This window comes from Marmota monax, unplaced genomic scaffold (genome assembly GCF_021218885.2).
Source record: "Marmota monax isolate L192 unplaced genomic scaffold, Marmota_monax_Labrador192_F-V1.1 WCK01_AAM20220418_F8-fsc00045, whole genome shotgun sequence".
NCBI lineage: Eukaryota > Metazoa > Chordata > Mammalia > Rodentia > Sciuridae > Marmota > Marmota monax.
The window spans coordinates 2,801,062-2,827,266 of NW_026692132.1; the positions used below are offsets into that span (position 1 = coordinate 2,801,062).

Here is a 26,205-nt window from a genome sequence, read left to right on the forward strand (position 1 = left end):
AAATGTTACACTAAAGGAAATGAAGGGTGGGCAGATGATCCTTTTGGCAGAAGAAACAGAAAAGAGTAAAGTCACTGAGCTAGAAGTGGTTTGTTAAATTCGAAGAAGTTTGAGAGACCATATAACTAGTTAGTACATCAGAGGTGGTTATCAACTCTGGGTACAAAATCAGACTACAGCTTCATTTGAGTAATATTATTTAACTGCTTACTTGCTTTGTGACTCTGGGCAAATCGTTTAAACTTTCTGCTTCTCAGTTTTTCCTACTGTGTACAAGAATGAATATATATGGGGGGATTTTGCTGGGGATCAAGTCCAGAGCCTCCCTCATGCTAGACAAATACTCAACCAATGAGCTATATATTCTCAACCCCAAAATGAAGATATTAATAGTACCCATCAAGTATTCAAGACATAACCTTCACTGTAATTGTTTTTAAGGACAGGGTGACTATAATGTAATAATTCTTGATGGCTCTGTTAAATACCCTGGGCTTTATTCCAAAGCAATAGAAGCTCCTGAAAAGTTTTAATAGGATCAGATTTTTGTTTTAAAAAAGATTACTTAGTACCTTCTATAAAAAACCCCAAAGGGAAAATTTATCCTAGAATTTATTAATGAAGTCTTGCTTTCTTTCAGGAATAAGTACCCTTCTTTCTCTTCAATAAAATTCTGTACATGATTATATATTCTTTTCACTATGACAGCCTGAAGATCACAGCTAAATGTGAAGCTCTTAGGCCCAAACTGCCTGCATATTTGTATTCCTTTTCTTCCCCCAACAATCGTTTTCTACTCTTATATGTATTATCTGGTTCAGCTCTCTTGTTATTTATATTTTAGAATTATTTTGGAATTATTCTCTTTTTAAAATACTTTCGCTCTTTGTGGAATGAGATGCAATATAATTAATCAAACAAAAATAAAGCATAAGCACCACGGCTTCACAACGCATGAATCATGCACTGTAGATGCACTCCCAGCATGCTACCATAATTGCTCTTTTGGCGTTAACCTAGTCAGATGGAGCAAGAAAACCAGATGGCACAGGAAACCTTTCTCTATGCAAAGAAGAGGAGGAGGAGCATGCAGACCTAAGGCTTTCCCTGAATTAGTAGGCAATCATGCCAGGAGTAGAAGAGAGCTTAAAAGTAGCAAGAAGCTGAGAAATTATGTACAAGCTCAAGGCTATGGTTTTTAATTTTTAAATATAAATGTGTTTTTTTCCCCCTAAAGTCTTCACCCATTTCATTACCTTCGGTCTTTTTACTGTCTACTTTCACATATCATAAGACTATTTTGTTGCTTTACTTAGTTCTCTCCAGAACTCTCCATTGATTTCTCAGTTTGCCTTTTCAACAATAACCTTTCTGACGCAACTCTTAACATGCATTTGACCTTTTACCATTATAATCCCCAATCTTGGACATTCATATTGTCTACTTTTTCTCCTCTTAGGTTGAGAAGGACAGCTGGCTGTGAGCTGACCACAAACTCCCATATTACTAATTATTGATCCTTTTATTCATGGCTTGACTCTCACAGGAGTACTGCTGTTAAAAACCTTTTCCCACTGTTTCTGTTATACTATACTTTCCTTGATGTCTCATCTGCTACATTTCAGAATGGATTAAATCTATCCTCTATGAACACACTCATCTTCCTTTTCTTCTACCACAGAGCTCCTCTGTACCACATCCTTGGCATGATCTCTAATTCTCATTATAACTACACCTATGCACACCTCTCAGGGGAGGACACTTCCTCTCTTCTGAACTGACCACTCTCTGTGCTCTTATCCATCATCTCATTTACTGTGGGAACTTATTTCATCAACTGCCTCTTCTTTCTGCTTTTATTTTTTTCTTTTCTAGTTTCTTCAAACACCAAAATCACAAGGAAAACCATGACAAAATAATGAATTATTCAGACCCTAACCATCCCTCAGTTCATTCTTTCTCTCCTTCCTTTCACCTTGAAAACCTCAAATAGTTTCATAATACCTTTCTCCCTTTCTTAACCACCCACATATCCTTAACCTCTTAAATTTATTGAAAGATATTTTTCTTTAAAGTAATTGGTAATTTCTTTTTTTTTTTTCCTTTTCTTTTTGTACCAGGGATTAAACCCAGGGGTACTTAATTACTGAGCCACATCTCCAGCCCTTTTTTATGTTTTATGTAGAGACAGGGTCTTGTTGAGTTGCTAAGTGCCTCAATAAATTGCTGAGGCTGGCTTTGAACCTGCCTCCATCTCCCAAGTTGCTGGGATTACAGGCATGCACCACTGCGTCTCGCCAATTGGTGATTTCTTGATGATCAAATACCCCTACTCCACTCCAAGCTCTTTCCTACTTTGACTACTCAGGACAGAAACTATTTCCAAGACACTCTTCAACCTCATCAATTCCTCTTTTCCACTTGCCTTCTATATGAAGGTATAATTAAAACTCACTTCTTAGGTTTCTTCATTATGAGATTTCATTGTAAAAGTTTCCTTTATCACTTCTATAGAGATAATTCTCAAATCTATACCTTTATTCTAAACTCTTCTTTTTTGAGAGAGAAAAGAATGTATCGATGTATAATTTACATACAATAAAATGCAAAGTATTAGGTGGTTATTTAGATATAATAATTTATACTCTGTGTGACTATCATTCAAAATAAAAATACTTCCATTATCCAGGATACTTCCCTCTTGGTCCTTGCAATTCAATTTTCCTCTCTCCTTAGAAATAATCACTTTCCAACTTCTATTACCATCCATTAGTATTGCCTGTTCTAAAACTTTACATAAACAGAACCATATAGTTTATATTCTTTTGTGTTCACTATCTTTTGCTCAGCACAATGTCTGTAAGATTTATCCATGTTGTTGCATGTGTAAGGAGCTCGCTCCTTTTTCCTGTTGAGTCATTTTCCATTGTATTTCTACCCACAAATTGTTTTGGATACCTTCTCCTGCTGATGGACATTTGGGCTGTTCCTGCTTTAGGCAATTGTTAAAAAGCTTCGATGAACAGTCTTGTACAAATCGTTTTTACGAACATCTGTTTTTATTTTTCTTGGGTTCGAGCACATGGTAAGCACATGCTCTACTACTGAATTACAGCCCTAGCCTGACAATTAACATCTTAATACAGACATTCAACCTCTTACATCTAAATAACTAAAATAGAGATGGCCTCTTTCCTCTGCTTTCAGACTATATATCACTGCTGGATTTACCTTCCTAAAAATGGCCTTTCATACATCATCATCTTTTGGTTTAAGGATGGCCATTCTAACAATCTTAACCTTATCCTAACACTCAAGGGCTTTCCCAATTGGTCCTAACATATGAGAGTAGGGGGAAGAATTCAAAAGGTAACCAAAAGATTGTGCCTAAAAGAGAAGAAAAGTCCAGAAGTGGCAATATAAGCATATTTGGCAAATGGAGGTAAATTCAAACTGATCAACTACAAGAAGTGAAAGTGGTTGCTTCTGAAGGAGTAGGGAGGATGGACGACTGGTATTTTCTGTAACAGATCTTGCAGAATTATCTGACTCCTTGAAGTTTACTAGCACAAGTATATGTTTTGCAAAAAAATAAAAACTTAGACGATAAAAGATAGGAAGGGAGAGAGGGAGAGAGGGAAGTAAGGAAGGAGTGAAGGAGGGGAAAAAAAAAAAGCTGGGTGGTGGCACATGCCTGTAATTCGAGCCTCAGGAGGCTGAGGCAGGATAATTGCAAGTTCAAGGGCAGGTTCAGCAACTTAGCAAGATCCTGTCTCAAAATAAAAATTAAAAAGGGCTGGAGATGTAGCTCATTGGTAAAACACCCTTGGGTTCAATCCCTAGTACCAAACAAACACACAACAACAACAAAAGGAATGATTTATTAATTGAGGTGAATATTATACTCTAATTTGGTTGTCCATTCCTAAGGATCATCAATAGATCTACGCAAGGAATAGTTGGTCACATCCATGGTCTTAGTGGAGCTACCCTATTTTGGATTTTATCCAGTAAGCAATAGGGTAGTAAGTGAAAGTCATTTAACACAATTGTGATAAAATAAAAATAATATATTTGGAGGATTAAACAGGAATTGTACTGAAATGTACTTCACTGGGGAAGAAATAGGCTATGGTAAAAAAGAGATCTTCACTTCACTAAAGAGTAGAGGTGATGAAAGTCTAGATCAGGGTGATGACTGCAGTGACAGAAGGATTTAATTTCAAGTAATTCTGCAAGAACACAGGGTATGATCTGCTGGCCAACTAAGTATGAAAGGAAATGAAAAATAAAAAAAGGAACACAATACCCTTCTAGCACAGAGTAGGCACTGAAAGAAATACTAGCAAAGAGTGATTCCAAGGCTGAGACAGGAGGATTGTGAGTTAAAAGCCAGCCTCAGCAAAGAGGAATGCTAAGCAACTCAGAGTTCCTGTCTCTAAATAAAATACAAAATAGGGTTGGGGATGTGGCTCAGTGGTCAAGTTTTCCTGAGTTCAATTCCTGGTACCAAAAAAAAAAAAAAGTGATTCCAAAGTTATAAAACTAAAGATAAATCTTAATCCATAGTCCTAAGTAAACAATTTAATACTGTTTGTGTGAGTATTTCTCATTTAGGTCTCCAGTTGACTTAAAACATTTTTGGCTTAGGTCACTTAAAATCTTATATATGTATATTTTTCATTACTTGATTAATGTTGCGTGGACTATATCTTCAGGAGCCACATGAAATTTCAACTCTTTTACTAAAAACATTCTCATGCCATTACCTTGTTTTTAAATTTTTTTAAAAATTAATGATTATTATAAAAAACTCAGAAAATAAAGATAACTAACATGACTGTTTTTGTGTTTTAGAAAGATAATTCTGGAGCCAGTGTGAATTATAACAATTAGGAGGAAGCCGCATAACATAGATAAGGAAGAATGAGCACCCTACCTGAGGAATTAGCAGTGGGTATGAAGAGATGGGGACTTCTTAAAGAGATACTTAGGAAGCTGTAGGGGCAGGATTTAAAACTATCTGAAGAGGGATGAGGGAGAAGAAATCAATACTAACACCAAGGTTCCCAGTTTTTAGATGACTTTGTACAAGATGAAGCCAAGTAAGGAAAAGTACAGAAATAGTTTTTGTTAGAAAAGACAATAGAGTGGTTGGGCTATAAGCTATATGACAAAGTCAAAATAAAAAATCAATTGGACTAAATGATCTCTAAATTCTCTTCAGAGTCTTTCATTCTAAAATAGTGAAGATTATCCAAAGTTTTCATCATCTTTTTTAAAAATATTTTTTTAAGTTGTTGATAGACCATTATTTTATTACTATATGTGGTGCTGAGAATCAAACTCAGAGCCTCACATGTCAGGCAAGTGCACTACTACTAAGTCACAGCTCCAGCCCTAAGTCTTCATCATCTTTTAAAATTAAACTTTATTACTCATTATCTTCAGTGCTCAAGAAATAACTGTACCAGGAAAATAACTAGTATTCACTGTCCAACTTTCCTATCTTCTTCAGATTTTTTTTCTCAGAACTTGGATTAAACATTTACTTTAGACATTTAAAAATAAATTTTATTATATTTAAAATCTCCAAATTATGCCTCAATTTATATAAAATAAAGTGACACAAATCTGTTTCAGGAGTTTGGATAAGTTCTTAGCGAGAATAGAACTGAGACAATCCATTTTATAGAAAGGACACCTACCATGTAACAGCCTTGTCTAGTTTAATGAAACTACAGCTTAAAGCTTTAAAAATATCCCCATAGGTAAAGGCTTAAAAATCTTTCTCTTGCTGGGCATGGTGGTTGCAAGTTCAAAGCCAGTCTCAGCAACTTAGTGAGGCCCTAGGTAATTTAGCAAGACACTGTCTCAAAATAAAAAATAGAAAGGTCTGGGGATATGGCTCAGTGGCTCTGTGGTTAAGTGTCCCTGGTTCAATCCCTGGTGCAAAAACCAACCAACCAAACAAACAAACAAAAAAAGCAAAAAACCCAACAACCTCTTTCGCTTGATCTTACTGTCCTTCTCAACTTGTTTTGGATAAAAAAATCAAACACACACACACACACACACACACACACTTTGTGCATGTGAGTGCATGTGCACTAGGAATTGAACCCAGGGCCTCACCTACGCCAGGCAAGCCCTCTCTACCATTGGGCTACATTCCCGGCCTCACTGTCCTTATCAACTATCTCCCCATTTCTTTTCTCCCTTTTTGCAGCAGAATTCCTCTGAAGAGTCATCTATTTTGATCTCTTCATTGTTCTTTTCTCATTTTCTTTAAATCCCTTTAATCAAGCTTTTGACCCAGTTGCTCCACCAAAACTGCTCTTACCAACTGCCAAATATAAAGGTAAACTGTCATTTCCCACTATTCTTGACCTATCAGCCTCACTGACACAGATGTTCACTCCAGCCTCCTGAGATTACTTAGTTCACTTGGTTTCCAGGATACCACATTCTCTTTTTTTCCTTGTCTGGCTCGTTTGCTGGTTTCTTCTCTTTTCCCAACCTTTTAATGTTTGAGTGCCTCAGATACGAGGCTTTGTCTTCTTCCATAATTATATTCACTACTCACTACTTAAGTGGTCTTTATCTGTCGAAACATCTTACTGATTTTTTCTTTCAAAATATAGTCTGAGTTCAACAATTTGTGACTTATTACCCTCCTTCAAACCTGGTCTGAACTATCATCATCTACTACAATAGTCTCTGACCTGATCTTCCTGTTTCTATCCCTTCCCACTATAGTCTGTTCTTAACACAGCAGTGTGTGTCTCAGTGATACTTTTAAAATGCTAGATTAGATTCAGTTCACTTCTCTGCTGAAACTCTGCTGAGAATGGTTCCCTAATTTTATTCAAGGTAAAAGTCAAAGTCCTTAAAATGGCTTATTAAGGCCCAAATCTGCCCCACTCCTGCCTCAGATCTACTTTCTAACATCATTTTCTACTAGTCTTGCTCACTCTTGCTCTTTCCTTTTGCTTCTCTCCAGCCCTACTAGCCTCCCTGATATCTCTTGAACACACCAAGCAACTGTTGCCTCAGAGCCTTTGAATTTACTCTTTTCTATCTCTGGATAATCTCCCCTCTCCCCATAGCTACAGGATTGTGCTTTTTAAATCTTTATTCAAATGTTAGTGAGGTGTGCCTTGATCACTATATTTAATATTGCAGCCAACTCCCCCAATCCCCATCCCTCCATCCTTGTATGTAAAGAAGCAGGAAAACATGAACATATCTGAGGAGAAACATCAACCAGTCCTGATCCAGAACTGACAAGTGAGGCTGGAATTAGCACACATGGACACTAAAAATTATTATACTGTATTCAAGATGTTCGAAAAGCTAAGTAAATACATGGAAGTTGTAAAAAAGTTTCAAGTTCCTTCTAAACTTGTACAACATCTGAGATGAAAAATATACTAGATGGGGAAAATGGCAGATTAGACACTGCAGAAGATCAGTGAACTTGAAGACATAGGAAACAGCAGCTACCTAAAATGAAAGAGCAAAAAAAAAAAAAAATTTTTTTTTTTTTAAATGGAAAAAGAGTATCCAGTGAGCTGTGAGTCTATTTCAAACAACCTAATAAATGTTTGACTAGAATCTCTGACGGAGAGGAAAGAAGAAAGAGAAATGGGACAGAAAAATTAGTTAGGAAAACAACAGAATGAATTCAATTTAGGCATTTAGACATTTTTTAGCTGTTGTTCACAGGTCCAAGAAGATCTGTGAACACCAAACAAACAAACAAACAAACAAAAAACCATAATGAAAACCACACAAAGGCATATCATAATCAAATTGTTATGTGATAACCAGTAAAAATGGGAGATCTTAAAAGTAGACACAGGGGGGAAAAAGCCATATTATATAGAAAGGATTTAGAACAATAGCAGATTTATTATCAGTAACAATGCTAATGAAAAGACAGTGAAACAGATATTTAAAGTGCTAAAAAAGAAAAGACAAGAAAACCAAAACAGTCAATCTTGAATTCTATACCTAGTGGAAATATCTTTCATAAACAAAGACAGGGATGGGGCATAGCTCATGAGAGAACACTTGGCTACCCTCTATGAGGCCCTGGGTTCAATCTCTAGCAATGCAACAACAACAAAAAAGAAAGTCAAGATAAAGACTATTTTAGCATATAAAAGCTGAAAAGATTTCATCACCTATGCTATAGGAAATATTAAAGTAAATCATTAAGCAAAAGAAAAATAACTCTATATGAAAGTATGAATCCACACAAAGGAGGATCAAATTATACATGTACATAGAGGAATGTGGCACACATAATGTGGCAATGGTTACTACACAGGTAAATATGTAGGGGTTTACAAAAAACATTGAAGTTTTTATAAAAGATACCTGCTAAAGGAAAACTAACAACTATATCGTGTGGCATAACAGACATAAATAAAATATTATAACAAGAACATAACGCGCCAACCCCAAAAAACTAAAGGCCGAATGTTTTCTCTGATATGCAGATGCTAACACAATGGGGATGGAGGGAGAAGTTCAGTGGACTAGACAAAGGGGAATGAAGGGAAGGGAGCGGATATGGGAATAGGAAAGACAGAATGAATCGGACATAACTTTCCTATGTTCATATTTGAATACACCACAGTCAAACTCTACAACAGATACAAGCAGAAGACTGGGATTCTAATTAGAATAAGTTATAGTTCATATATGTATAATATGTCAAAATACACTCTACTGTCATGAATATCTAAAAAGAACATAAAGGCCAGGTGGGGCAAAATAGAAGTATATTATTTTTAGGTTCTTATACTATATTTGATGTGGTAAATATTTCTTGAAGGTGGACTGTGTAAATCAAAGACTTGTATATGAATGCTCATAGTAACTTACTCCTAATAGCCCCAAACTGAATCCAACCCAAGTGTTTGTCAACAGATGGATGAATAAGCAAACTGGGGTATATTAATATAATAAATGACTACTTGGAAAAAAAACAAATTTTATGTTGATATATACAACAAAATGGATGAATTTAAAACAATTATACCAAGGAAAAGCAGATAGACTAAAAAGCGGTACATATCACACATTTATATAAAATTCCGGAAGCTACAAACAAATCTATAGAACAGAAACAGAAAGTAGTGCTTGTAAGTACAAAAAAACTTGAAAGTGATGGATATATTCATGTGGTGATGGTTTCACAGACATGTGTATGGATATCAAAACTTTTCAAATTGTACATATTAATTTAAGTATGTATAATTTACTGTATGTGAATTATTCCACAATAAAGCTGTTTAAAAAACAATTTTTGAACGAATTATTTAGACACCAGAATACTGTGGTTACGTAAAGTAAAAATAAATAGATATTTTAGATGACAGCTAGAATAGAATACTTTCAATTTTTAGGGTAGAATAGATCACAGAGACCAACTAATTGAATACTGTTCTTATTAAAGATAAAGGAATCAAATCCCAGAGGGGGTTAGGGACTTGCCCTGAGGTCTGGTAGCTGTAGTGACACAAGGACAGGGATTAAATCAACATTATATCCCCAATACCTAAACCATAATAACATGACTCAATAATTCTTTGTCCGATCTTTCCCGTGGAAAGAAAGGTAAAAAAGAATATAGGGCTGGGGATGTGGCTCAAGCGGTAGCGCGCTTGCCTGCCATGCGTGCGGCCCGGGTTCGATCCTCAGCACCACATACAAAGATGTTGTGCCTGCCGAAAACTTAAAAATAAATAAATAAATAAATATTAAAAAAAAAAAAAAAGAATATAAAAGTAAAGAAAACCTCTGTTGCAACATGACTGAAAGTTTCTCCTAATTTTTGATTATCCAGTCTCTTTAACACTAATGAGAGAATTAAGCATATTACCCCCCCCCCAAAATATATATATGTTAAGTTGTAGATGGACACAATATCTTTGTTTTATTTTTATGTGGTGTTAAGGCTTGAACCCAGTGTCTCACACATGCTAAGTGAGCGCTCTAACACTGAGCCACAACCTCAGCCCCCAACTCTTAAATAAGCTGAAAATTGAATAGGAAATAACCCATCCATGTAGATTAGTGACCTTTTCAAATTAAAAAAAAAAAAATTAAGGTAAAAAACTTACCAAAAATTTCTCCATTTTTGGCATATTCTGTCACAAGGTACAACATACTCTTGGTCTCCATTACCTATTGATACATAATTTCATATTAGTCTCACAGGAAGGACATTCTATGGGGATACCTAAATTAAAAGTATTAATAAAAAATCAGTTATGAAAAGTTCAGAGAAGTGCACAAGGCAATATCTGTATGCTAATATTTTAATGAAAAGCCTAGATCCTTTTTCTAAATGTGTCCAAGGACCAGTAGTAGCAACATTACCCAGGTGCCTGTTAGAAATGCAGAATCTAGGGCTTCACCTTGGACCTACGGGATTAGAATTTAATAAAATTGTGAAGTGATTTGTATGCACATGAAAACTGGAGAAGTACTAACATAGGTAATGGAAGTTTTGAAGATCAACTTTAACACCACCTCACAGAGTTTTTGAGCCCTAAGTTTTCGTGGTACCCTTGATTTTAAGAAAAGAAAAATAAAATAGAAGAAATTCATTTATCTGGCCTGCAGCCTAGCTAATCTGGTACAACATAGTATTCTTCCTCCTGTACTTAAATATTGTTACAAAGTACTACAATTGTAAAACACTGTTTGATAGCTTCTTCTTCATAGCTCTATTGCTAAATACTTAAAACTTTTTTTTTTAGTTGTAGATGAACACAATACCTTTATTTATTTATTTTTTTTATGTGGTGCTGAGGATTGAACCCAGCGCCTCATGCATGCGAGACAAGTGCTCTACCACTGAGCCAAAATACATACTTTTATTTTATTTTTCAAGGTTCACAAAGTATGTTGTCATCAATCTGACTTTTCAAACTATACTGAATACATATCTATTTAGAAAGGAAACTAATTTTTAGATTCAAGATGATTGATTTGCTTTTCTATAACCCAATTTGGGCTTAAACTAATCAAATAATAACTCTACTTTAATCAATTACTTAATATAAATAAAGATAGGATTGGGCTTGGGTTGTAGCTCAGTCGTAGAGTGCTTGCCGAGCATGTGTGAGGCTCTGGGTTTGATTCTCAGCACCACATAAAGATAAATAAATAAAATAAGGTATTGTGTCCATCTATAATTAAAAAATTTTTTAAATACTCTTTAAAAAAATAAAGATAGGATTATCATGTGAATCATAATAATGATACTCTTCAGTTTACAAGAGATTTCCTAGAATAAGTTTCCCAGAAGTATTTTTTTTAGGAATTAAAAAAAAAAAGTTTAAAGAAAGAAATACATTGATATAAATTTGACCTAAAAGGCTTCTGTAGTTTTAGAATGTTAGGAATTGGTTTGAACAGCACACTACAATCTTTCATTCTTGGATGCTATCTCATAAGCCAATGGTCTCCAATATTTTTTATTGCAAATGTCTACCAATAAATGTTAGTCAAATATATATGCAGGTTATATTTACATGTATATGCATGTATTTATGTACACATACACAGATATACAAATTATACACATGTCCCATTGTATAAATATACCATGTACACTATGAGATGCACAAAGGAGGACACAATAAACCTAACAGAAGTTCTAATATTTTCTTCTTATACTTCTCACACTTCCAAGTATAAGAAGAAATAAAATATTAGTATAAGAAGAACTTCTTATATTCCCAAGGACACTTTTACTAACCCATTTGAGAGCACACTAGTGTGAAACTGAATTGGATTTCTGATAAAAGGGCTGTGACTAATTTATGAGGTATATGTTAATGTGCTGTTTATCAGCAAACTTCTAAAAATGTAATAATCAATATCACAGGCCAGTACAAGCCAACTTCAGAATGCCATGGGTATAAACATCATACTTTGAAGATGAAAGTCACAAGTCAGCATGCTGGGACCTTTCAGTTTTAGAAGTGTTCTGATTAAAAATGCCTACTTAACTAGTGAATAGAAATATTAGAAATGTTTTATATTACTATTATTAAACATGAAGTATTCTTTAAAAACCTGAGAAAAGGTTTCTTTTAAAACTGTGACTTAAAAGAGGTACAGTTTACAAAACTTTAGTCTTAATAAAGTTGATTTTTTTAAAAAAATCTTTTATTTAAAAAAAGAATGGTTTTATTTACTTTATGTGGTAAAATCAACCCCCTCAAAAAAACAATTTGGTGGTAACACACAATAAAGGGTGGAGGAGGGAAGAATAGAAGTTCAGTAAACTGGACAAAGGGGAATTAAGGGAAGGGAGAGGAGAGGCGGATAGGAAAAACAGTAGAATGAAGTGGACATAACTTCTATGTTCATATAGGAATACATGACCAGTGTAACTCCATATCATGTATAATCACAAGAATGGGAAGTTATACTCCATGTATGTATAACATGTAAAAATACATTCTAAAGTTATGTATAACTAAAAAGAACAAATAAAAACTAAAAAAAAAAAAGATTTGGCTTTAGGTATTACAAAGTATCCACTAAATAATATTGTATTTCATCAAACATAAACAATATGCTTTTAAGATAAGCACAAGTGCCATATCCTCATTTCTGGCACCACTAACAAAACCCAGAAAGTTCAGGCAGGGTATCATAAATGCACAGTTGCAAAATAAATAACCAGCAATTGAGAGACAATTTAAAATCACCTGTTAGCTTCTGATTTCCAGATTTTTATTTAAGGATAATACAGAAAAATAGATGTGTTTGGTTTAGTAAAAACATATGTTAATTCTTCTTTTATAGATTAAAAAAACTAACATAAAAGGAAAAAGCATGATGCAAAATAGAGATCTGAAAATGGCAAGCATGAAGAAATATAAGGCTAAACCATACCTGATAAAGTTTGATGATGTGAGGGTGGTCTAACATTTTCATTATTTGTACTTCTCGATAGATTTTCTCAAGGTTCACTGCATCCAGCTGAGACTTATCTATTATTTTTATCGCCACCTGTGTCCCAGAAATAAATACATTCAATATGTAACAGTTAACATTTTCTGTTAAGAATTCATCTAATAAATGACATCTGACTTTGCCTGTAAGTTACTATGACCATGATAGTTTAAATTCAATGCATTAATTCATTTATTTAACAAATATTTTTAAAACTCTTACCACGTGTAAGGCACTGCAGTAGATTTTGTCTGGCAGTGTCTTTAGCATGCTATGAAGAACAACTCTGCAAAGTTACTTTAATAAAACATTTGGGGCTGGGGTTGTGGCTCAGTGTTAGAGCACTTGCCCAGCATGTATGAGGCACTGGGTTCCTTTCTCAGCACCACATATAAATAAATAAGTAAACTAAAGGTTCATCAACAACTAATAAAAATATTTTTAAAATAAAACATTTCACTTCAATACAACTATAATTTTTTTTACATCATCTATAAACTGAATAAAGTCTTATAAGTTTCAATTATCTCACTGTAAAATACCTACAAAGTAATAATCTGCCTGAATGGATAGGGAAACTTTGGTATATATACATAATGGAACATTACTCAGCATTAAGAGAATAAAATCATGACATTTGCAGTTAAATGGACAGAGCTGGAGAATATAATGCTAAGTGAAGCAAGCCAATCACCCCAAACCAAAGGCCCAATGTTTTCTTTGATATGAGGATGCTGACTCATAATGGCTAGGGGGGGTGGAGGGGGCATAGAAGGAATGTAGGAACTTTAGGGCAAAGGGGAGGGAGGGGAAAGGAAAGGGCAAGGGCAAGAGGGTAGGAATGATGGTGGAATGAGTTAGACATGTATGAAGACGCGAATGGTGTGAAAATACTTTGTGTACCATCAGTGACTTGAAAAACCGTGCTCTATATGTGTAATATGAAATGAATTGCATTCTGCCATTGTGTATAACAAATCAGAATAAATGATTTAATAAAAAAATTATATGGTTGCAAATTATATCTTAATAAAGATGTTTAAAAAATAATAAATGTAGGACCAAAATTTGCTGTTACGAAGGAAAAAAAAATAAAAGACAGTAAACAATCTGGGGGGAAAAAAAGTAATAATCAGCCAAACAAAAAGCAGTTTATAAGTCAGTTTCAGTTGAACTGAAATACTATATCTCCAGAAGAGTAGGTGATAGGTTCCAAATAACAGACATATTTTTCTGGGGATAGAAAATGCTGAATATAAAGAATTGAAATTCATCTACATGAAAAAAAATCAATTGGATTAAATTTCATTTAAAAATAAAAATGAAAAAAATCTCAAATATGAGTAAACACTACATTTTAACTTTCTAAAAGGAATCTGATTTCGGGAAATATAGCCTCATTCTGTCATAACTAAATAGGAACCCAAACAATCCCAAGGTTAAGAATTTGGTGTTTTATCATTGTAATCAAAATACTTGAAAGCTGAATGTATTAAACTTTAATTGCTAGATAAGTAGACTGATTAAAATTGTACTTGCGATTAAATTAATTTGAAGGTGAAATGACTGGGTAGGCAGAAATCAACAATCACACACTTTTTTCATGCAACTAAGAAGAATCAATTTAAAAAATTGTAGATATTTGGTTGAAATTAAGGCAATATGATTTAAATAAAATTTTCAGTTAATTGGCACCTCAATTTAATTCTAATGTTTTGAAGAAACTTTAAAATGTACTTCACATTCTATAAAAAACTATTCTAAACCTATAAAAAAAAAAAAACCTATTCTTAACCTTATGATGCTTCAAGGTAAATTTTAATATCAACTATTTATGGCCCCTAATAATTCATCACTATTAAAAAGGTATGCAAGGGGCTGGGATTGTGGCTCAGTGGTAGAGCGCTCGCCTACTAGCATGGGTAGGACCCGGGTTTGATCCTCAGCACCACATAAAAATAAAGGTATTGTGTTGTGTCCATCTACACCTAAAAAAAAAAAAAAAAAAAGTATGCCAGAGAATAGGACTAGGCATGGTATCCTGTTCATAAGATTTTTTCCTTCTCTTCTAATGTCTGGGCTGTCCTTTGCTATTATCCCCTAAAGTTTATAGTTTATTTCTTCCTTCCTCTATTTCTAACTTGCTATGCATAGCTTCTTTCTTATTTGAATTAATTGTAACCCACAGAACCACCAAGCTCCTCAGGGGAAATCAGATTACTAAACATAATGTGTAAAATTAAATTACTGCCTCAGAAGAAAAAGGTTAGTAGCTCCTTTTCTAGGCAGTAAAGTACGTGAGTTCTGTGAAAGCTATTTTCATTTTGTTTAGTGGTGTTTTATTATTGTAATCAAAATACTTGAAAGCTGAATGTATTAAACTTTAATTGCTAGATAAATAGACTGATTAAAATTGTACTTGCGATTAAAGATACTACGGGGCCACATCAAACCTAAAGACATTTAAAGAGACCCTTTCCCCCCATGAAGAATATGACAAAATCCAGTTTTATCAGTTACTTTGGCTAACTTTGGGTAAAAATTGCCATACGTTGGGTTGGTGTGTACTTGAATTTCCTCAGTATTCCTTAGGAAGGTACATGGAATTTCACAGATAGGCATATTTTGAAGAAAATGTCTTGCCCTACAATTTCTGGAGTGTGTCTAGATACCAGCACCTACTCCTCAACAAAAAGCTTTTATTAAGAAATGGGTTACAACAACTTAATAGAGTTGGAGAGAAGGAATCATGTTTCTTTCAAATTACATGATTACTATCATTAGAAAATATTGTATACACTTTGCGTATCATATTTAATGTTAAAGGAAAAGTTTTAAAACACAAATTAAAGCAAGATATTATCCAGATATTTCCTCTTTTATATTCTTTTGGAATCTTGGCCTCAACAATAAAAAAGTAAAAAAATAAACAAATAAGATTAAAAAGCTATATAAATTGTCCAATGAAACTTTAATTATAAGCCTCATTTTTAACTTTTCTGAACAGACAATTTTCACATGATAATTCTGTCTTCAATTTCATCTTGGGTCACAGAACACATATATCTACAAATCTTTGTAATTATTTCTTTGATATTACTTCTTGTTTGTAAGGCTGTTTGTTGAGAAGATGCTGCTTCTCTAAAGAAAAAGTGGAACAAATATTGGCATGCTCTTATAATAGGATAGTCCATCTGCTTTAACAAGAAGACCCCAAATGTATTATGATTCAAGTACATCAGAAGTTTATTTCTTGTTCATGTAGAAGAATTGGATGGGTAAAGTTAGTTAGCAGACATGAGATTCAAAGTGGTGCTTCTATATTTAAGGTGTTTTTCTAACGTTACTTTGAAGGTTGTCTCTACTGCAGCCAAAAAGAGGAAGAAAGCTCAGAAAGGACTCTCATAGCAGGTTTTTATGAATGAGGCCTCAAAGCAGTGCATACTATTTCTGCTCATTCCAAAAGTTAGAACTCAGTCACATGACCGCACCTAAATGCAAGAGAGGAACACAAACAGTCTAGTTGTATTCCCAGAAAGAAGAAAAAGTAGACCTTTTTGGTGAACAGCTAGGAATCTGCCATACTCTCCATAGAGTTCTTCAGTAAGAACTTCTCAAAAATATAAAAAAAATGATGGTGACTTTCACAACTGGATAGCACTTTTTAATTTTACAAGACACTTTAAGGTATTCTATCGCATTTGTTTTCCAATTCTGTAAAGTAAATAGTAGTAGTAGTACATCCCAGAGCTCATGAAACTGAGATTCAAAAGGTGTCACATATTCACATTCATATGGGGTTCAATTCCCAGCACCAAAAAGGGGAAATAGTCATATAATCTTCCAAGTTCCTAGAGCTATAATAAATTAAGGGTAAAAACCCCTCCAAGTCTTCTAACTCCTAGTTTTTTTGTTTTTTTTTTTTTCACTATTTCAGAGAGCCTACAAGTCACATTTACCAAACAATTGTTATATGCTAGGAATGATGCCTGGGATATAAAAATGAATGAGATGTGTTTCTCATCCTCAAGGAATGTAATAGGTCTATGAAAACAAAATGAACTAATTTTATAAATTAAAAAAAAATCTGTATCTTGGGATTTCCCCAATGGTGTACAGAAAGTTCCCAACTTAAGTTGTGTTCTTCTATTTTCCTGCCTAAACTTCTTCTTTAACAAACATGTATTATTTTTCTAATCAGAAAAAAAAAAAACCAGATAAATGAAATGGAGTTATTTATAATACATGCCAAATTCTTCGTCTATGAAACACTGTAATCATTTTCGTACTATCTAATTTTCCTAGAATATGGCTATATTATTTTATATGATTTACATATTAAGAAGCCCATATACACAGAAATGTCTCCAAGAATGTTAAATTTAAAAATCCATGAGTAACAACTATGTAAAATACAAATTTGCAAGTACAAGAAATTAAATGTAAGACCAGAAATGAAAACTGTCAAACTGATGAATAAAAGAACTGTCTTTCATTTTTATTTTCTTTCTTTTTTTTGGTGCTGGGAATTGAACCCAGGGCTTCATGCTTTTCTGGCAAGCACTATATCACTGAGCCACGTCCTCAGTCCCTGTCTTTCATTTTTCAAATCATAATTTGTCCTTCTGAGGCACCGAGTAGCATCATCCTTACCATACAATTAGATTTTTGAAGTTATAAAAAAATTCACTTTGCAAGCTTACATAGATGGTGTCCAACTTATGATGTTTGAACTTAAGATTTTTTTCAATTTTAGATGGTGCAAAGATGACATGCATTCAGTAGCAACTGTGCTTCAAATGTTTTATCCTTTCCTCGGCTAACAATGTCTGTCGAGATTCTCTCCATGCTGGGCAGCAGCAGTGATGTGCAACTCCCAGTCAGCTATGTTATCACAAGAATAAACAACCAGTACTCTATAGTACAGTGCGTTGCTAAGTGATGATGTTCGTAGGTTAGGTAAAGTAAATGCATTTAAATTCATAATACTGTCAATTTATAATGGGTTTATTAGGATATAGCTCCATTGTTTCGTGAAGGAGTGTCTGTTTATCAAACACCAGTGAAAATACAAGATAGCAGCCTATGAGACAATTGAAAAGTCAGTGTGAATAAGTGGTCTATAATGACAGGATTTTTGAAAGCAGTAAAAACACGAAAACTAACACAAAATTCTCTAGTTATTCTTTCATAGTATATAAACTAAACTTTTCCCCCCATGTAATTTGATGTTAAAATACTTGTATTTAGACAATAAAATAAATTCTCATTTATATTTGACTTTTTGTAACAGTGGGTAAGGAAAAAAGACTAGAGGAAAGGTAAAGGGCCCTATGCTTTCATAACCACAAAAATTGAACTTAGAATTCTTAAGATTATAAAAGAAGCAATTAAAAATAATTTCCTACCTGAAAAATATTTAAGCAGATCAACAAAAAAGACAGTGTAATTTAAAAATGGGCCAAAGTACGAAAACACAATTCAAGAGAGAAATGCAAATAGCCATAATGCTTTAATCAAATTAATCAAATAACACAAATTTAAATAACAAAATGAAAACAATTAAAAAATAAAAATCACAAAGAATATTACTTCCCTCTACCAAGCTGGCAAAGATTTAAAAAGCAGTATTCCTGAAAACTATGTGTGCTTCCTTTTGAAAATTAATGGGTACTCCTTTTCTGGAGGGTAATTTGGCATCTCATGCCATAAGATAGGTAATGTACAGATTCCTTGACGTAAGGATTCCATTTCTATGGCATTTCCCTTAATAAATAATCAGGTACATACACAAAAGTGTATGTAGAGGAATACCCTCTGAAAGATTATTTTAGAGAGAAATCAAGAGAGAGAAATAAACTAGATATTTACTAATAGGAAACTGATTAAATAAAAACACGGAGGAAAAAAAAAACATGGAGGATAGGGTGCCATGCCGCATGCCTGTAATCTTAATGGCTTGAGAAGACTGAGGCAGGAGGATCTTAAGTTCAAAGTCAGTCTCAGCAAAAGCAAGGCACTAAGCAACTCAGAGAGACCCTGTCTGTACATAAAATACCAAATAGGGCTGAGGATATGGCTCAGTGGTTTAGTGCCCCTGAGTTCAATCCCTGGTATCAAAATACAAAACAAACACCAACCAAACAAATAAAAGAACATGGAGGATCATATTCAAGAATACTGTTCAACAATGTTTTATTTTATTTTTTTGGTACTGGGGGTTGAATCCAGGGATTCTTAACCACTGAATTACAATTCCAACCCTTTTTAAAAATGTTTTGAGACAGGATCTCACTAAATTTCTTAGGGCCTCAATAAGTTGCTGATGCTGGCCTTCACCATGTGATCCTTCTGCTTCAGCCTCTCAAATTGCTGGGATTTCAGGTATGTGCCACAGTGCCCAGCTTAACCATGCTTTAGACAGATTTTTTTTGGAGGGGTGGGAAATGTTAATAATATGTGGTTGTAAAGTTCTGTGTCGAAGGAACCGCTGAGCTAGAGCCAGTCCGATGTTAATAATATGTGAAGTAAAAAATAGACTGTGCTGGGTACATGCCTATAATCTCAGCAGTTTAGGAGGCTGAGGCAGGAGGATCTCAAATTCGAGGTCAGCCTGGGCAACCTGGTGAGATCCTGTCTCAAAATAAAAATTCAAAAGGGCTGGGGATGTAGCTCAGTGGTCCAGTGCCCTTGGGTTCAATCCCTTGTACCAAATAAATAAATGCATACGTACATTTTTTTTTTTTTGAGAAATAAAAAGATGGAAGTAGAAGGAGGAAAGGTAGTAGGTTCACTAAAAAGGAAAGAAAGATATTAGAAGAAATTCTGGAATCCATTTGACATCACTGCTGACCTGAAATCAGCAGTGGGCCATAAATCAAATGTCATCATGTGAATCCAACAAGAGGAAGAAGCCAGTTTCAGTTATTTCCAAATAAATGTTTTCTTAATTGTCTGATACTGAGATAAAATTTCCCAGAGGATATAAAATCAGAACACATTAAAGTCTGTTAAAGTTAAAAAGTTTCTGCGGAATATAAAAATTTATACAACTCTTATTTTGAACATTTTTCTCCTTCCCGAAAAATAACAAGATAATTTTGAACAATATTTAGTAGGATAATTTACCAATTGTTTTTTTGTCTGTGATGCCAAGAGATGAGAAAATGTTTCTAATAAAGCACATGTATATTATCTGACAAATACAATTTGTTTGAACACAATTAAGGTCATACATAGGCCTAAATACAAATATTAGTGGTTATTTGATAACAAGTCCTTTGATTACACATAGTACCACTGCTTCTTGAAATTTGGAATATTTTCCAGTGCGTGCAAGATTGATACCAAGACTACTGAAATGAGTTTTAAAATTTGAAAGCAAAAAATAGTAAATATAGTCCAAACACATTAAAAAAATAAGTTCTCTTCAATAAATATTATAGTCATGGTATAATATCCCCTTTTCTTGTTTCTGTCCTTGCTATGAAAGACAATTTTGAACTTTAACTGTTTGGAAAACTTTAAAAAATCCTAGATTTTAAGGTAGTAGTTTAAGAATTAAACCTAAATATGAAAGTCCCAAAATGCACATGGACAGCTTTTCAGTGAACAAAAGCAGTTTTCAGAATGTCCTTGATTTTAGTTCTGCATTCCAGGTTCTCTTAAGGATAAGTAAGTAGCCTAACACCTACATGCCATTTTAATAAGGTAATTTTTAGAACCTCTGTGAAAAATCTATTAAGATTCCTTAGACCACACATCTACATGCTATTTATGTAAGAACACAAGAGGTACCGTGTTGAGGAAAACTCAGTTATCTATCATAGGAAAGAGATGAAAATAACTAATGATAGTTATCCCTGAGTTGTGATATTATAAGTAACTATTTTCATTTATCTAAACCTCTAAATTTCTCAATAGTAAACATAATAGATTTGGTAATAAAAATATGCAGCTCTTTAATGTAAAAGTAATACCTTCTCACTTAGGAATTTCCCTTCTAGGAATTTACCAGCAATTCCTTCTTCCTAAAAAAAAAAATTGTAAATACAGACACAAAAATGTTCTTTACCAATTACTTACTATAAGTGAAAACTGAAAATAATAATATTCAACAATAATGGAAACTTTAAGTAAAATGGGGTTCATCCTGTGCATGCATGAATTACAACAACTCCCATCAGCATGTATAACTGTAATGCACCAATTGAAAAAGTAGGGGAAAAAAAGGGGATTCATTTACAAGGCAGAACACTATCCAACTATTATAAATGTTGTTATAAAGTTATACACAATAAGCAAAATGCTTCAGCATTAGTGTTAAATGGAAAAAAATAATGTAACTTATATATGTGTATCATGAACTTTCATCTATGGAAAAACACATTTAAATAGACTAGATGGAAATGTGACATAATGTTACGAATGGTTTATTCCCACTGGTGGAAAAATTATATATTTTTTGTACTATATGCCTCTTTATTCTTAGCATTTTCTATAGCGAAACATTTTTTAACCACTGGAAAACAACAAAAGGGGCACAAAAGGGCTTTTTCATAATTTTGCTTAAGAGACAAAAAAACTACACAGTTAATTAGAAGGAAAAGGTTGTTTCCTAGTATTTTATTCATAAAATAAAACATTACTCAAGGATACTCACAGACTAGAAAACTAGCAACTGCTATTTCCTAAAATAGTTTAATAGCCTAAATGCTATCATCCTTTTCCCATTACACTAATTTTATAAAATTAGCTTCTCTAATTCATAAGCCACAAACCAGTACTACAAGCTTTTATGAAGTATTATATTAGGAAGTTAGATTCTACCACCAGCTGCCTTCCATTCTGAATGCAAAATTTATAGAGATCTAACATACATATATCGCTTGAGATGATGTAAATATATTTCTTAAACAATGTTAAGCTGTTTGATAGATTAGACAAAATGAAGATCTCTTTTTTCCACTAATTTTTTTCCCTGAAAGGGAAACAGATTTGGATCTCCCAAACTCTGCAGAAAATTTATCATTTTTGAGTGATACAGATAAAGAGATGGAGAAGAATCAATTAAAAATAAAAGAATTCAATTGTTCATCACACAGATGTTTAAGCTAAGCCCTAAAATTTTCTCCATGAGCAAACTTGGGAAAAAAATATCTCTGAGGTTTTTTTTGGGGGTGGGGTGGGGTGGGGAGGGGTACCGGGGATTGAACTCAGGGGCACTGGACCACTGAGCCACATCCCCACATCCCCAGCCCTATTTTGCATTTTTATTTAGAGACAAGGTCTCACTGAGTTACTTAGTGCCTCGCCATTGCTGAGGCTGGCTTTGAACTTGTGATCTTCCTGGCCCAGCCTCCCAAGCTGCTGGGATTACAGGCGTGTGCCACTGCACCTGGCTGATCTTTGAGTTTTAAAACACATAAATTTACATTGATGTTAAAGCATATGAAACATTAGGGTTTTTTGTTGTTGGTGGTGGTGATGTTTGTTTTTGTGGTGCTAGGTAGAGAACCCAGGGCCTTAGGCTTTACTAAGCAAACACTTCCCCACTGAGGTACATCCCCAGCCCAATGTAGTTTTAAGGTAGTTGTATTTATCAAAGATGCAAATATTTATCCAATGAAGGTAACAATTACTGATTTAAAAAAAAAAACTCATTGGCAACAAATAGTATACTTTACGAAACCACTGTATTTGTGTTCTTGCTAAACAATTCTTAAAGCAAATTATGTGTGAAAGTTCACAGATCCACTTTACATATTTTAAGATCTCCCAAAACTTTTGTTCAGCAATTGCCAGGCCATTTTCTTCATCCATCTCTATCTTAACATCTTCAATCACACCAAATTACCACAAAAGCTCATACTCATACTTAGTGATGTTCACATTATTTCTTTTTTAATTTTAATTAATGATAATTTCTTTTAAGAAGCACAAGGGGGATGGGATCTGCAAACCAGCAATTTAGCATTTAACACAACTTATTTTTCAAAAATATATAATACACAATTTAGGATCTGAGTGCTCTTTCATGATTTGACTGGTGACTTCAATTACAAATGCATTTGATCTCAAGCTATCTGATAGCCGAAGGATGACATTACTCCACAGTGCCCCCTAGCTCATTAAGCTGTATCAGCTTGAAAGAGACACCATTGGAACTGTCAACCTCAAGAGAAAGTATCAGTTACCATCACTTCCACTAATAGAGTTCTTAAACAGATGTTATATTAACTAAATTTGACCTGACAAAATAACATAAGTAAAATTTACTAGTAATACTAATAAAGAGCTGTTGAAAAAATATTATGAACCATGGGACTGATATTCAGTCATGTAATAATACAGCTCAAAAGTGTTACAGAATCTCTATACTTAGAGATTCTGTGCAATATGTTTGATTTTTAGATAATCATTAAACAAGGGCTCATATGAAATACACGTTTTAAGTGTTTTCCTTTTTATGTAACTTAAAGGAAAATGGCATGACATTCAGCCATGGCTCTTTAGTGGAATGAACCACTTTCTTCATTAAAAAAAAAAAAATACTGGGATCAGATTACACTATGCAAAGATTTAGTAATGTCATTATAGTCATATTATCATTACATCTCAGTCTAAATCGCTAAAACTGGAAACACCGCCAAATTTGTGCAAGAAAAATTTATGACCTTGGTCCTAATGCCTCAAATAATTCAGATTTGGGTTGCTTTAGGATCAGTAGAGGGCAAAAAGTGAAGATGACATGATATATTCCCCTTCTTTTTAAAAATGGACACTAAGCAAAACTTTTAAATACTACTACTACGAAAATCATTCAACTTTTCAAATGCCCTTCGCCTTACGTAAGTCATCCTAGAAAAAAATAAAAGTACTACTTTATTCTAAATTCAAAGTCCTCAAAGTCTAGTGCATTAGTACTAACAAGGGCGGGGGAGGGAAGGAACAGGATGAAACTATGGGGAAAACTGAAAAACGGTGAAACTCCAGTGACAATTACAACGAGGCAGAATAGTGTACGTCAAAACCACTAGGCTTTATTCTACAGAATGGTTTTGTTTCTTTTTCCCCCCAAGATATTTAATTTGCACATCTTAAAATAGAGACCCTGAGGAGAGCAGCTTGAAGCAGTGGAAGGAAGGGGGGCGGGTTAGGTAAGAACAGAGACTTGTGAGAAAATATGTGCGGTGCATTAGAATGTGCAACGGAGGGGGGGGGGGTGTGCTGGATTCGCCGTCAGGAAGCAGTTGAGGGCTTTAGGAGTAGAGAGGCATTCTGATGTGGTTTAAGGAATTCATTTTTACAGACAGAGTGCACACCTGGTAAAGGGAAAACCCTACACAAGTAAAACCAACCCACCAACTGTACAAATATCGAGATGACCATTTTAACCAGTTCTTTTGTCTGGAGTATTAGATGGAAATGCCTCAGGCAAGAGATCCAGCTAGCCAGACACCAAATCAGAGACCTTGCAAGGCAAAAGGAGGGAAAGAAGGACAGTGGCCGCCAGGGCATTCCCGGACACGGAGGCCCCTTCCTAGCTGGGCAGGAGGAAAGCCAGGGTCGGGGGCCGCGCGATCCCCGTGCGCGGAGCCCGAGCGCAGGAGGTCCCCTCCACGGGCTGGCCACATCTCTCACCGCGCAGCCCGGGAGCACCGAGACTTCCCCTCCCACCCCACCCCCAGTCGAAAGCGGGGAAGACGCGGAACTTGGGCTCCGGAGCCGAGGCCACAGACCAGGTCACGGCCCGGGTGGGAGGCTCTGGGAGAAATTCCGTGGGCCACCGGGGGTGGCGTAGGGGAAGGCAAAGCCCGGGGGGACCGGGCTCCCTACGGACGGCACTCGGGTCTGGGTGACCGGGCCCGGGTCCCTTCGCTGCTCACCGACCCCCAGCACCTCTGGGTCCTCACGGTCCCAGGCCCGCTCGCCTAAGCAAGTGGCGCGGCCTCTCTGGTGTTCCCGGTCGCACCACTGCAGCCTGCCCTTTCAGTAAACAGCTTCTCTCCCGAACCCTCTCTTCGGACGCTCCCGCCGAGCCCCGGGCCGCACCTCCGTCTTGGTGATCCGGTGCCGCCCCAGCTTTACCACCGCGAAGTTGCCCTTGCCCAGCGTGCCCTCGATGTCGTAGAACCCCACCCGGACCGGCCCGCGCTGCAAGTGCCTCGGGCCATCCGCCATGACCATGCTGGGCCCCGCTGCTAGACACGGCGACTGGAGCGCGAGCGGGCGGGCGGACCGGCTGCGCGGCTCGCCTCGGGCGACGGCCGCTCCGATCGCTCCTTCGCTCCTTCCCTCCCGCTCCGCAGGGCCCAGCCAGGCGCGCGCCGCCGCTGACGTGCGCCGACGTCAGGGGGCCGGGGCAGGGGGCGGGGGCGGGACCGGGCCTCGATTGGTCACCATGGCGACCGGAGCACCGCCGACGTAGGCGGCGCGAGGGAGAAAGGGTGGGACCGCGCGCGGGGAGGGGCGCGGACCTGGCCGGCGCTGTCCTTCCGGGCTTCGGCGCCCTCCGCTCTTTCTCCGTCTCGCTGCTGCCAGGGGCGGGGTCGCCGCCCGGCCCGCCCGGTTTCCCGGCCTTCCAGCCGTAGGGCAAGAGCGAGCCCTGGTGGGCCGTTCGGAGGTGTGCATCGACCTGCATCTGGCCTGTGGGCTGCTGCTCTGCCCCGGCGTTCTCCACCCACCTGCGGACCTTCCCGCCAAAACCTCTCACCTATGAGTAGAGTGCTCCCTAAATTTGGCTTCAGCAAAGAACTGTGGCTGAGTAACGCGTTGCTCACAGGCTTCTTTCTTTGTGTCCTTTTCTCATGTTGTTGCTATAAACGTCCTTCCACATTTTGGTGTCGCTGAGGACTCATTCTGACAGCATATAGACTCACAGAATTGAAGAGACAGACCCTAGAGATTCTTAACCCAGGCATTTGGAAGCTCCAGTGGCCTTTGGAAGCTGGAACGCCCTGAAATTGTAGGCAAAGTTTTGCTTATTTGAGTGTGTCCCTGGGGAAAGGGGATCATAGCTTTTATCGGATTCCCAAACTGTGAGTGACCCTGAAAAGATTAAGAAATGTGTTTTTAATCCAGTTCCGTTTGATGACGAGGGAGGCAGCAAGGAATGAAGGGAATTGCCAAGGTCATACAGGTAATGCTAGGATTATGAATTATCACACCAGTCTTTCATATGGTAAAACAGGAACAGCAAAATTTTAATATTTT

The 26,205-nt window shown here is 36.0% G+C and overlaps 1 protein-coding gene across 4 annotated transcripts in view; it reads right to left on the reverse strand.

Moving 5' to 3' along the window:
* Sik2 (salt inducible kinase 2) overlaps positions 1-25,312 on the reverse strand; it is a 122,085-nt gene extending 96,773 nt beyond the window's left edge. For 2 of the 4 annotated variants that reach the window (XM_046465957.2, XM_046465949.2), the window contains exons 1-3: positions 25,045-25,312; positions 12,931-13,047; positions 10,137-10,200 (exon numbers count right to left, since the gene is read on the reverse strand). In XM_046465957.2, the coding sequence (XP_046321913.1) occupies positions 10,137-10,200; positions 12,931-13,047; positions 25,045-25,179 (316 nt within the window). In that variant the 5' untranslated portion in view covers positions 25,180-25,312. Of the gene's footprint in view, positions 1-10,136; positions 10,201-12,930; positions 13,048-25,044 lie in introns of those variants that run through there. The other 2 variants (XM_046465970.2, XM_046465965.2) reach the window with 2 other exon arrangements.
* Positions 25,313-26,205: the final 893 nt, after the last annotated feature.